Genomic DNA, 11,599 nt, shown 5'->3' with positions numbered 1-11,599 from the left:
TGCTGTTGTTATTGGTCAATGTATAATCGAATTTGTGTTATTTCACAGTTTTGATGTATTTACTATTACATTATAAAGTAGATAAAATGTGGAGAATGGTCAAAATAAAGACAAATGTGGTGATTTGACTGGTCATGTATGTAGACATCAGCTGCCCTCACCTCGGTGCAGGGCCCTGAGACTGAGCTGGGCGTGTCTGTGCAGCTCCTCCACACATGGTGGCCGCGTACAAGGATGAAAGACGTTGTGCTGCTGGTGCCATGGAGCCTGATAGTGAACCGACAGCTTCCTCTCTACATCCAGAGTAGACACCGCTAAGGAGAGAGGGGAGAGACACATCCAGATTAGACACCGCTAAGGAGAGAGGAGAGAGACACATCCAGATTAGACACCGCTAAGGAGAGAGGAGAGAGACACATCCAGGTTAGACACCGCTAAGGAGAGAGGAGAGAGACACATCCAGGTTAGACACCGCTAAGGAGAGAGGAGAGAGACACATCCAGGTTAGACACCGCTAAGGAGAGAGGAGAGAGACACATCCAGGTTAGACACCGCTAAGGAGAGAGGAGAGAGACACATCCAGGTTAGACACCGCTAAGGAGAGAGGAGAGAGACACATCCAGGTTAGACACCGCTAAGGAGAGAGGGGAGAGACACATCCAGATTAGACACTACTAAAAAGAGAGGGGAGAGACAGAGCAATTAGAAGATTTCACAGGATAAATGCAAAACTACAGTGGAAAAATGTCAAAGCTGATATAGCATAAAATAAAATAAAATAAAATGACCAAGGTAAGGACTGGAAACATTATAGATATAGCTGCTTTAACCAATTGATACCTGATGCAGCATTTGCGTGTATATCCCTCATTTGTGTGCGTATCCCTTTAAGACCGCGTACGCGGTTCGCGGTCTTAAAGGGATACACACACAAATGCTGCATCAGGTATCAATGGGCTAATCCAGAGTCCTTGATGCCAACAGATGAGGCTCACCTTTCAACAAGTGTCTATTCTACCAACACCACAGAGTAATTGCTATAAACTGGGATCCAGGCCAGGTTTTGCCTTTTACCACCAACTAATGTGCATGAGATACTATATACCATGAGACTAAAGCAACCAACATCAAAATACACCAAAGACACAACATGAGGAAAGTATAATAAAGTGATCCTTGCATTTTATTTTTAAGATGACTGTGGAGAAAACATTATTGTCTCTCAGTATTTCTGTTATTTTGGAGTAGATGCCATGCCACACCACACCAGCAGGTGGCAGCTAAACCCACTTTCTCCACTGCAGCTGTGCAAAAACCAGCCATGTACTGTAGGTTCACTTCAATCCTCCATCTTTGCTGCTGCTGTTATTTATTATGATCAAAATAATAATAAAAAAAAACACAAAGGCACTTCTACCCCGAATCACAGAGCGCCTCAGATATCCACCTGATCCATCTCTATTATCTGCTCTCAAAGCCCCTTTAGCTCTCATTATGAATCCATCTATCTATTCCCATCCGTTCATTTAGAATGCACAATTCCGTTGTGTCCTTGAAGGCCACACTTGTACATCAGTAGCCAGGCAACCTTTCACTGCTCAACAAGACTAGCATGTGTCTGTCAGCAAGCTAACAGCAGCCCATTGTAGCTATTGGGCTGAAGAGGCACATATAAAGCATATTCACACCAAGCAAACACATAGCTTTCTGCCTGAAACACTGTCAGGTTAAACTAATGTGCAGTAAATACACGTAGATACTGGATGTCCCTTTCAGGATGGTTCTTGTTCCGGATATTCACACCTCTTGTCCTTGACATTAACCAATCTATCTAATGACTATAAAACACGTCGTAGAAAAGATTATGATCAGGCACAGCCTAGCCACTCTGCAGCAGTGATCAGGCACAGCCTAGCCACTCTGCAGCAGTGATCAGGCACAGCCAGTCACTCTGCAGCAGTGATCAGGCACAGCCAGTCACTCTGCAGCAGTGATCAGGCACAGCCAGTCACTCTGCAGCAGTGATCAGGCACAGCCAGTCACTCTGCAGCAGTCAAAACTCAATCACATTTGGAAGTTGCAGATATCCAAACAGAAGAAGAAGAAGAAGAAGAAGAAGAAGAAGAAGAAGAAGAAGAAGAAGAAGAAGAAGAAGAAGAAGAAGAAGAAGAAGAAGAAGAAGAAGAAGAAGAAGAAGAAGAAGTTGCAGAGATCGTATGGTCGACAATATATACACAAGAATGACAGATATCTGGAGATAATATTTTGTAAAACATGCTGCACTTATTATTCCTCGTTGTAATGAGCATTAAGAAGGATAGAGCTGTAGAATATTGGAAGCAGGTTGGAGCAAAGGTGTTTCTTTAAAAACAGTCTGTAGAGGGCGCTGGCCTAGTTGCTGTGAGAGTCACATTTGTTAGTGTAGCTTTACTCCCTGCCTCCCTTCTCTTTTTTCATTCATCTTTCTCTCTCTCATCCCTCTTTCCTTCTGTCCTCTCTCATATCCCTTTCCTTCTGTCCTCTCTCTCATATCCCTTTCCTTCTGTCCTCTCTCATATCCCTTTCCTTCTGTCCTCTCTCATATCCCTTTCCTTCTGTCCTCTCTCTCATCTCTCACATCATCATCACATTGAAGGCTGAAGCACTCAGCAACATTTTACCAGCTCAGTTTTCTGCTGTGCGTCATCAAAAAAAAAAAAAAAAAAAAAAAAGATCAGACCAAATCACACACACATATACACACACACATATATATATATATATATATATATGTCACAGTAACGGACTGCTCTACAGGGTGTCACTCAGTCAGTAGTACCTGGCTGACCTACCCTCAGAGTGCATCTCACTGCCCAGTTCCAAAAACATGAACAAGGACGTGCTGGATTAAATGATTAATTCAATACACACAGTGTTTCCCATACATAAAGGAACTTGTGGCGGGCCGCCACAAAAGGATTTTGACCGCCACAAAAAAAAAAATGTTTTTTTCTTTTTTACAGTGCACCTGAACGCAACATGCAAGATACCCGCTGAATAAGTGTCCAATAAATGTTCATGTCATTCTGGCCAATACTTCTGTTATAGCATTTCAGTCTGGAATATGGAATATCTTTCAATAATCTATGATTTAGCTGCTAAATTGTCAAATACCGCCATCTGCTCGCTACCCAGGCACTTATGTATGTACTTAACCTAACTAACTTAACCTAACTAACTATCCGGTGTGCACAACATTGTCAGACTAAACTCCGGCTGACACCCCAAAAACCTATAATCCGCTACAGAAAAATGTATATTGTTTGTTTATTAACTGGCCCCTCGCCTTCTATCATTTCACGAAAGTGGCAAAGCAAGTTGAGTATCCCTGACCTATAGGGAGACATTTTGTTTGTCATTGTAAACCCACACCCTATGTTCTTCATAGATCTAGCCTTTTAATTTTGCTCTTAAGCTTTCTCAAAGTACACCAAATTCATGCATTTTACTTTAAAATGTTTTTAAAAAATCTCGCGGGGGGGCACACCCCCGCACCCACCTAGGGGGTCTACGGTCCCCCACCACAAATGCTCAAAATCCTGTGGGGAACACTGACACAGATATAATAACAGATTAAAGGTTATTCAAAAAAAATCTTCATCAGGAACACGACCATAAAACACGATGATAGTGGAAGGAAGGACATACAGTATATGAGTATATGCATGTATGCATGTATGTATGTATGTAGCTTCCTGTGGAAGGAAGGACATACAGTATATGAGTATATGCATGTATGTATGTATGTATGTATGTATGTAGCTTCCTGTGGAAGGAAGGACATACAGTATATGCATGTATGCATGTATGCATGTATGTAGCTTCCTGTGGAAGGAAGGACATACAGTATATGCATGTATGCATGTATGCATGTATGTAGCTTCCTGTGGAAGGAAGGACATACAGTATATGAGTATATGCATGTATGCATGTATGTATGTATGTAGCTTCCTGTGGAAGGAAGGACATACAGTATATGAGTATATGCATGTATGTATGTATGCATGTATGTAGCTTCCTGTGGAAGGAAGGACATACAGTATATGAGTATATGCATGTATGTATGTATGCATGTATGTAGCTTCCTGTGGAAGGAAGGACATACAGTATATGAGTATATGCATGTATGCATGTATGCATGTATGTAGCTTCCTGTGGAAGGAAGGACATACAGTATATGAGTATATGCATGTATGTATGTATGTATGTATGTAGCTTCCTGTGGAAGGAAGGACATACAGTATATGAGTATATGCATGTATGCATGTATGTATGTATGTAGCTTCCTGTGGAAGGAAGGACATACAGTATATGAGTATATGCATGTATGCATGTATGTATGTATGTAGCTTCCTGTGGAAGGAAGGACATACAGTATATGAGTATATGCATGTATGCATGTATGCATGTATGTAGCTTCCTGTGGAAGGAAGGACATACAGTATATGAGTATATGCATGTATGTATGTATGTAGCTTCCTGTGGAAGGAAGGACATACAGTATATGCATGTATGCATGTATGCATGTATGTAGCTTCCTGTGGAAGGAAGGACATACAGTATATGAGTATATGCATGTATGCATGTATGTATGTATGTAGCTTCCTGTGGAAGGAAGGACATACAGTATATGAGTATATGCATGTATGTATGTATGTATGTATGTATGTAGCTTCCTGTGGAAGGAAGGACATACAGTATATGAGTATATGCATGTATGCATGTATGCATGTATGTAGCTTCCTGTGGAAGGAAGGACATACAGTATATGAGTATATGCATGTATGCATGTATGTATGTATGTAGCTTCCTGTGGAAGGAAGGACATACAGTATATGAGTATATGCATGTATGCATGTATGTATGTATGTAGCTTCCTGTGGAAGGAAGGACATACAGTATATGAGTATATGCATGTATGCATGTATGCATGTATGTAGCTTCCTGTGGAAGGAAGGACATACAGTATATGAGTATATGCATGTATGCATGTATGCATGTATGTAGCTTCCTGTGGAAGGAAGGACATACAGTATATGAGTATATGCATGTATGCATGTATGTATGTATGTATGTAGCTTCCTGTGGAAGGAAGGACATACAGTATATGAGTATATGCATGTATGCAGGCAGCAATAATAATAATAATAGTCGTAGCGGGAAGAAGCAAAAAGCCAGTGATAAGAGGCGTTTATGAGAACCGAGATTCTGGCATTCAACATTTCTTTTAGACTTTCTGAACAGAGCCCAGCTTGCATACCTGCATTGTCCCGCTTCTGCCTTTCTCTTCCTATCCTGCTCCTCGTCTTTCTCCTCTGCATTCGGCTGTAATGAAGCTTCAGCTGAGTTACCCATGAATAACCTCCAGGACCAGCAAAGACATGCTAAGACCCATCTCAACCATGAATAACCTCCAGGACCAGCAAAGACATGCTAAGAGTAAGACCCATCTCAACCGGACTCCGGCATGGCAGGGCCTGTAGCTGACTGACGTGCTGCAGACACACACACACACACACACACACACACACACACACACACACACACACACACACACACACACACACACACACACACACACACACACACACACACATCAAATTCAGTCTCTCTCCACCTCTCTCTGCCTCTCACTCATCCTTCTCCTTCTTTCCTCATCTCCCTTCCCCTCATCCTGTAGTCTGCAGGTGCGGCGTCAGCAACTTGCAGTGTCATCATCACCACTTGCATGCCAACAGGAACAGAGAGAGAGGAGAGGAGAGGAGAGGAGAGGAGGAGGGGAGAGGAGGAGAGGAGGAGGGGAGAGGAGAGGAGGAGAGGAGAGGAGGAGAGGAGAGGAGAGGAGAGGAGGAGAGAGGAGAGGAGAGGAGAGGAGGAGAGGAGAGGAGGAGAGAGGAGCGGAGAGGAGAGGAGGACAGAGGAGAGGAGAGGAGAGGAGGAGAGGAGAGGAGGAGGAGAGGAGGGGTGGAGGAGAGGAGAGGAGGGGGAGAGGAGAGGAGGAGGAGAGGAGGGGTGGAGGAGAGGAGAGGAGGGGAGAGGAGGGGAGGAGGGGTGGAGGAGAGGGGAGGAGGGGAGAGGAGAGGAGGAGGAGAGAGGAGAGGAGAGGAGGAGAGGAGGGGTGGAGGAGAGGAGAGGAGAGGAGAGGAGAGGAGAGGAGAGGAGAGGAGAGGAGAGGAGAGGAGAGGAGAGGAGAGAGGAGGAGAGGAAGGCAGAGGAGGTAATGGAGAATGACACTGTAGAAAGCAGGAAGTTCAGTCCGTGCACCCAGGAAAGAATATATTGTAACAGAAAAGGTCTTAATTTAGCAGAGACACAAAAAGCCAAAGTCAACCAAAGTCTATATCGCCTATTCAACCGGTGGCCCGGGGGCCAAATCGGGTCCGGCAATCAAGTCACACCGGCCCTGCCGACCAGTTCCTCCTCCTCTCTCTTCCCGCTCTGTTTGTCTCACCTCTCTCTCTCTCTCCTCTCTCTCACCCTCTCTCTCTCTCTCCTCTCTCTCTTCCCCCCTCTCTCTCTCTACTCTCTCTCCCCCCCTCTCTCTCTCTCTCTCTCCTCTCTCTCTTCCCCTCTCTCCTCTCTCTCACCCTCTCTCTCTCTCCTCTCTCTCTTCCCCCCTCTCTCTCTCTCCTCTCTCTCCCCCCCCCCCCTCTCTCTCTCTCTCTCTCTCCTCTCTCTCTCCCCCCCTCTCTCCATGACACAGAGGCTTCATCAGCAGATACAAATCAAGTCCTATTTCATCCTGCTTTTCATCTGTGGATTGATTTTGATGTGTATTTTTTTATTTGTTTCTGAAAAGTAAATAGAATGACCAAAAAAAATCTAAATCAAAACAGACCTTGAGGCTATGATGAGGCGACTTTTGCAATGTAATAAAATGAAAAAAACAAGATGTGCTGGCACTGATGATAATAATAACTTTCTGATAACAATATAGATGAATCTGGTGTATAGCATGAGGATAAGAAGCCGACCGCAGCACAACCATTCAGCTTTTTCAGTAAGACACTGTTGAGCCAAAAGTCAGTCATCTGTGTTGACATTCAAATCACCACCGGGCAGAATCATCATCCATGGAAGGAGCTGACATTTGCAATTAGTACACGGACTCTTTGCTCGTACACTCCCTCTCTGCTAAAGCTGGTACACTCCCTCTCTGCTAAAGCTCATACACTCCCTCTCTGCTAAAGCTGGTACACTCCCTCTCTGCTAAAGCTGGTACACTCCCTCTCTGCTAAAGCTCCTACACTCCCTCTCTGCTAAAGCTACACTCCCTCTCTGTTAAAGCTGGTACACTCCCTCTCTGCTAAAGCTGGTACACTCCCTCTCTGCTAAAGCTCCTACACTCCCTCTCTGCTAAAGCTACACTCCCTCTCTGTTAAAGCTGGTACACTCCCTCTCTGCTAAAGCTGGTACACTCCCTCTCTGCTAAAGCTGGTACACTCCCTCTCTGCTAAAGCTGCACTCCCTCTCTGCTAAAGCTCATACACTCCCTCTCTGCTAAAGCTGGTACACTCCCTCTCTGCTAAAGCTGGTACACTCCCTCTCTGCTAAAGCTCCTACACTCCCTCTCTGCTAAAGCTACACTCCCTCTCTGTTAAAGCTGGTACACTCCCTCTCTGCTAAAGCTGGTACACTCCCTCTCTGCTAAAGCTCCTACACTCCCTCTCTGCTAAAGCTACACTCCCTCTCTGTTAAAGCTGGTACACTCCCTCTCTGCTAAAGCTGGTACACTCCCTCTCTGCTAAAGCTCCTACACTCCCTCTCTGCTAAAGCTACACTCCCTCTCTGTTAAAGCTGGTACACTCCCTCTCTGCTAAAGCTGGTACACTCCCTCTCTGCTAAAGCTGGTACACTCCCTCTCTGCTAAAGCTGGTACACTCCCTCTCTGCTAAAGCTCGTACACTCCCTCTCTGCTAAAGCTGGTACACTCCCTCTCTGCTAAAGCTGGTACACTCCCTCTCTGTTAAAGCTCGTACACTCCCTCTCTGCTAAAGCTGGTACACTCCCTCTCTGCTAAAGCTCCTACACTCCCTCTCTGCTAAAGCTGGTACACTCCCTCTCTGCTAAAGCTGGTACACTCCCTCTCTGCTAAAGCTACACTCCCTCTCTGCTAAAGCTGGTACACTCCCTCTCTGCTAAAGCTCCTACACTCCCTCTCTGCTAAAGCTGGTACACTCCCTCTCTGCTAAAGCTGGTACACTCCCTCTCTGCTAAAGCTACACTCCCTCTCTGCTAAAGCTGGTACACTCCCTCTCTGCTAAAGCTGGTACACTCCCTCTCTGTTAAAGCTCATACACTCCCTCTCTGCTAAAGCTGCTACACTCCCTCTCTGCTAAAGCTACACTCCCTCTCTGCTAAAGCTACACTCCCTCTCTGCTAAAGCTCCTACACTCCCTCTCTGCTAAAGCTGGTACACTCCCTCTCTGCTAAAGCTACACTCCCTCTCTGCTAAAGCTGGTACACTCCCTCTCTGCTAAAGCTACACTCCCTCTCTGCTGCAGCTACACTCCCTCTCTGTTAAAGCTGGTACACCCCCTCTCTGCTAAAGCTACACTCCCTCTCTGCTAAAGCTACACTCCCTCTCTGCTAAAGCTGGTACACTCCCTCTCTGCTAAAGCTACACTCCCTCTCTGTTAAAGCTCGTACACTCCCTCTCTGCTAAAGCTCGTACACTCCCTCTCTGCTAAAGCTCGTACACTCCCTGTCTGCTAAAGCTCGTACACTCCCTCTCTGCTAAAGCTGGTACACTCCCTCTCTGCTAAAGCTGGTACACTCCCTCTCTGCTAAAGCTGGTACACTCCCTCTCTGCTAAAGCTACACTCCCTCTCTGCTAAAGCTGGTACACTCCCTCTCTGCTAAAGCTCGTACACCCCCTCTCTGCTAAAGCTGGTACACTCCCTCTCTGCTAAAGCTGGTACACTCCCTCTCTGCTAAAGCTGGTACACTCCCTCTCTGCTAAAGCTACACTCCCTCTCTGCTAAAGCTGGTACACTCCCTCTCTGCTAAAGCTCGTACACCCCCTCTCTGCTAAAGCTCGTACACTCCCTCTCTGCTAAAGCTGGTACACTCCCTCTCTGCTAAAGTCAAGTCAAGTCAAGTCAAATTTTATTTATATAGCACCTTTCATACACAAGGCAATTCAAGGTGCTTTACAAAACAATAATCGAAAAAACAAGCAGCAAAGCAATGCACATATAAAAAACACATAAAAAACACAGCCGACAGTTTTAGTTAAAATATATACTCAAATTAACAAACATGAAACATTATTTCTGTTTTAAATAAGTTACAAGGCACTCTTCAGTATTATTATTACATGTACAGTCCATTTGTTGGAAATGTACAGGAATCTTTTTTTTTAATTACAGGCCGAGAGAGGCAGTAGTTTAGTAGCAGTTAAAAGCAAGAGTAAACATAAAGGTCTTTAGCTTGGATTTAAAAATAGGCAGAGTAGGGGCAGATCTAATGTGTTCAGGGAGTTTGTTCCAGTTATGAGAGGCATAGTGGGAGAACGCGGCTTCACCATGTTTTGATTTGGTCCTCGGGACAATTAGTAGACCAGTGCCTGAAGATCTCAGGGATCTGGATGGTTCATAGTGTAGAAGCATTTCAGAGATGTAGTGTGGGCCTGACCCGTTGAGAGATTTGTAAACTATTAGCAGAATTTTAAAGTCTATTCTAAGATTTACTGGCAGCCAATGCAGGGATTTGAGAACTGGTGTAATGTGTTCAGCTTTCTTGGTTCTTGTTAGAACTCTAGCAGCCGCATTCTGAATGAGCTGTAGTTGTTTAATAGCTTTTTTGGGAAGACCATTGAAAAGACTGTTGCAGTAGTCTAGCCTGCTAGAGATGAAAGCATGAATTAGTTTTTCAAGATCTTGTTTGGACATATAGCCTCTAATCCTTGCTATATTTTTTAGATGATAGAAGGCAGATTTTCTTATAAGCTTGATGTGGGAGTTGAAATTTAGATCAGAGTCAATAATAATGCCAAGATTTTTTACCTGGTCCTTTGGCTTCAAAGATAGGGATTCGAGGTGAGCAGTAACTTTGAGCCTATCTTCTTTTTTGCCGAAGACAATTATCTCTGTTTTGTCTTTATTAAGTTGGAGAAAATTCTGGCACATCCAATCATTAATAAAGCTGGTACACTCCCTCTCTGCTAAAGCTGGTACACTCCCTCTCTGCTAAAGCTGGTACACTCCCTCTCTGCTAAAGCTACACTCTCTCTCTGCTAAAGCTGGTACACTCCCTCTCTGCTAAAGCTCATACACTCCCTCTCTGCTAAAGCTACACTCCCTCTCTGCTAAAGCTGGTACACTCCCTCTCTGCTAAAGCTGGTACACTCCCTCTCTGCTAAAGCTACACTCTATCTCTGCTAAAGCTGGTACACTCCCTCTCTGCTAAAGCTACACTCTCTCTCTGCTAAAGCTGGTACACTCCCTCTCTGCTAAAGCTCGTACACTCCCTCTCTGCTAAAGCTCATACACTCCCTCTCTGCTAAAGCTCGTACACTCCCTCTCTGCTAAAGCTGGTACACTCCCTCTCTGCTAAAGCTGGTACACTCCTTCTCTGCTAAAGCTCGTACACTCCCTCTCTGCTAAAGCTCGTACACTCTCTCTCTGCTAAAGCTGGTACACTCCCTCTCTGCTAAAGCTCGTACACTCCCTCTCTGCTAAAGCTGGTACACTCCCTCTCTGCTAAAGCTGGTACACTCCCTCTCTGCTAAAGCTGGTACACTCCCTCTCTGCTAAAGCTCGTACACTCCCTCTCTGCTAAAGCTGGTACACTCCCTCTCTGCTAAAGCTGGTACACTCCCTCTCTGCTAAAGCTCGTACACTCCCTCTCTGCTAAAGCTGATACACTCCCTCTCTGCTAAAGCTGGTACACTCCCTCTCTGCTAAAGCTGGTACACTCCCTCTCTGCTAAAGCTCGTACACTCCCTCTCTGCTAAAGCTCGTACACTCCCTCTCTGCTAAAGCTGGTACACTCCCTCTCTGCTAAAGCTGGTACACTCCCTCTCTGCTAAAGCTGGTACACTCCCTCTCTGCTAAAGCTGGTACACTCCCTCTCTGCTAAAGCTGGTACACTCCCTCTCTGCTAAAGCTCGTACACTCCCTCTCTGCTAAAGCTGGTACACTCCCTCTCTGCTAAAGCTGGTACACTCCCTCTCTGCTAAAGCTCGTACACTCCCTCTCTGCTAAAGCTCGTACACTCCCTCTCTGCTAAAGCTCGTACACTCCCTCTCTGCTAAAGCTCGTACACTCTCTCTCTGCTAAAGCTGGTACACTCCCTCTCTGCTAAAGCTCGTACACTCCCTCTCTGCTAAAGCTGGTACACTCCCTCTCTGCTAAAGCTGATACACTCCCTCTCTGCTAAAGCTGGTACACTCCCTCTCTGCTAAAGCTCGTACACTCCCTCTCTGCTAAAGCTGGTACACTCCCTCTCTGCTAAAGCTCGTACACTCCCTCTCTGCTAAAGCTCATACACTCCCTCTCTGCTAAAGCTCGTACACTCCCTCTCTGCTAAAGCTGGTACACTCCCTCTCTGCTAAAGC

General features: G+C 45.3%; 1 protein-coding gene across 1 annotated transcript in view; it reads right to left on the bottom strand.

Annotated features, from left to right (window-relative positions):
* The window catches only part of LOC310790951 (actin remodeling regulator NHS-like), a gene marked incomplete at both ends in the record, with an annotated part of 104,635 nt that overhangs the window by 10,143 nt on the left and 82,893 nt on the right, over positions 1–11,599 (bottom strand). The window contains one exon of the mRNA XM_083652662.1: positions 162–314. Within this exon, the coding sequence (XP_083508788.1) occupies positions 162–314 (153 nt within the window). The remainder of the gene's footprint in view (positions 1–161; positions 315–11,599) is intronic.

Source organism: Poromitra crassiceps (assembly GCF_964638095.1).
Source record: "Poromitra crassiceps genome assembly, chromosome: 16".
NCBI lineage: Eukaryota > Metazoa > Chordata > Actinopteri > Beryciformes > Melamphaidae > Poromitra > Poromitra crassiceps.
The sequence above is the reverse complement of the archived record's forward strand: the minus strand, read 5'-3'. Positions and strand labels throughout refer to the sequence as shown.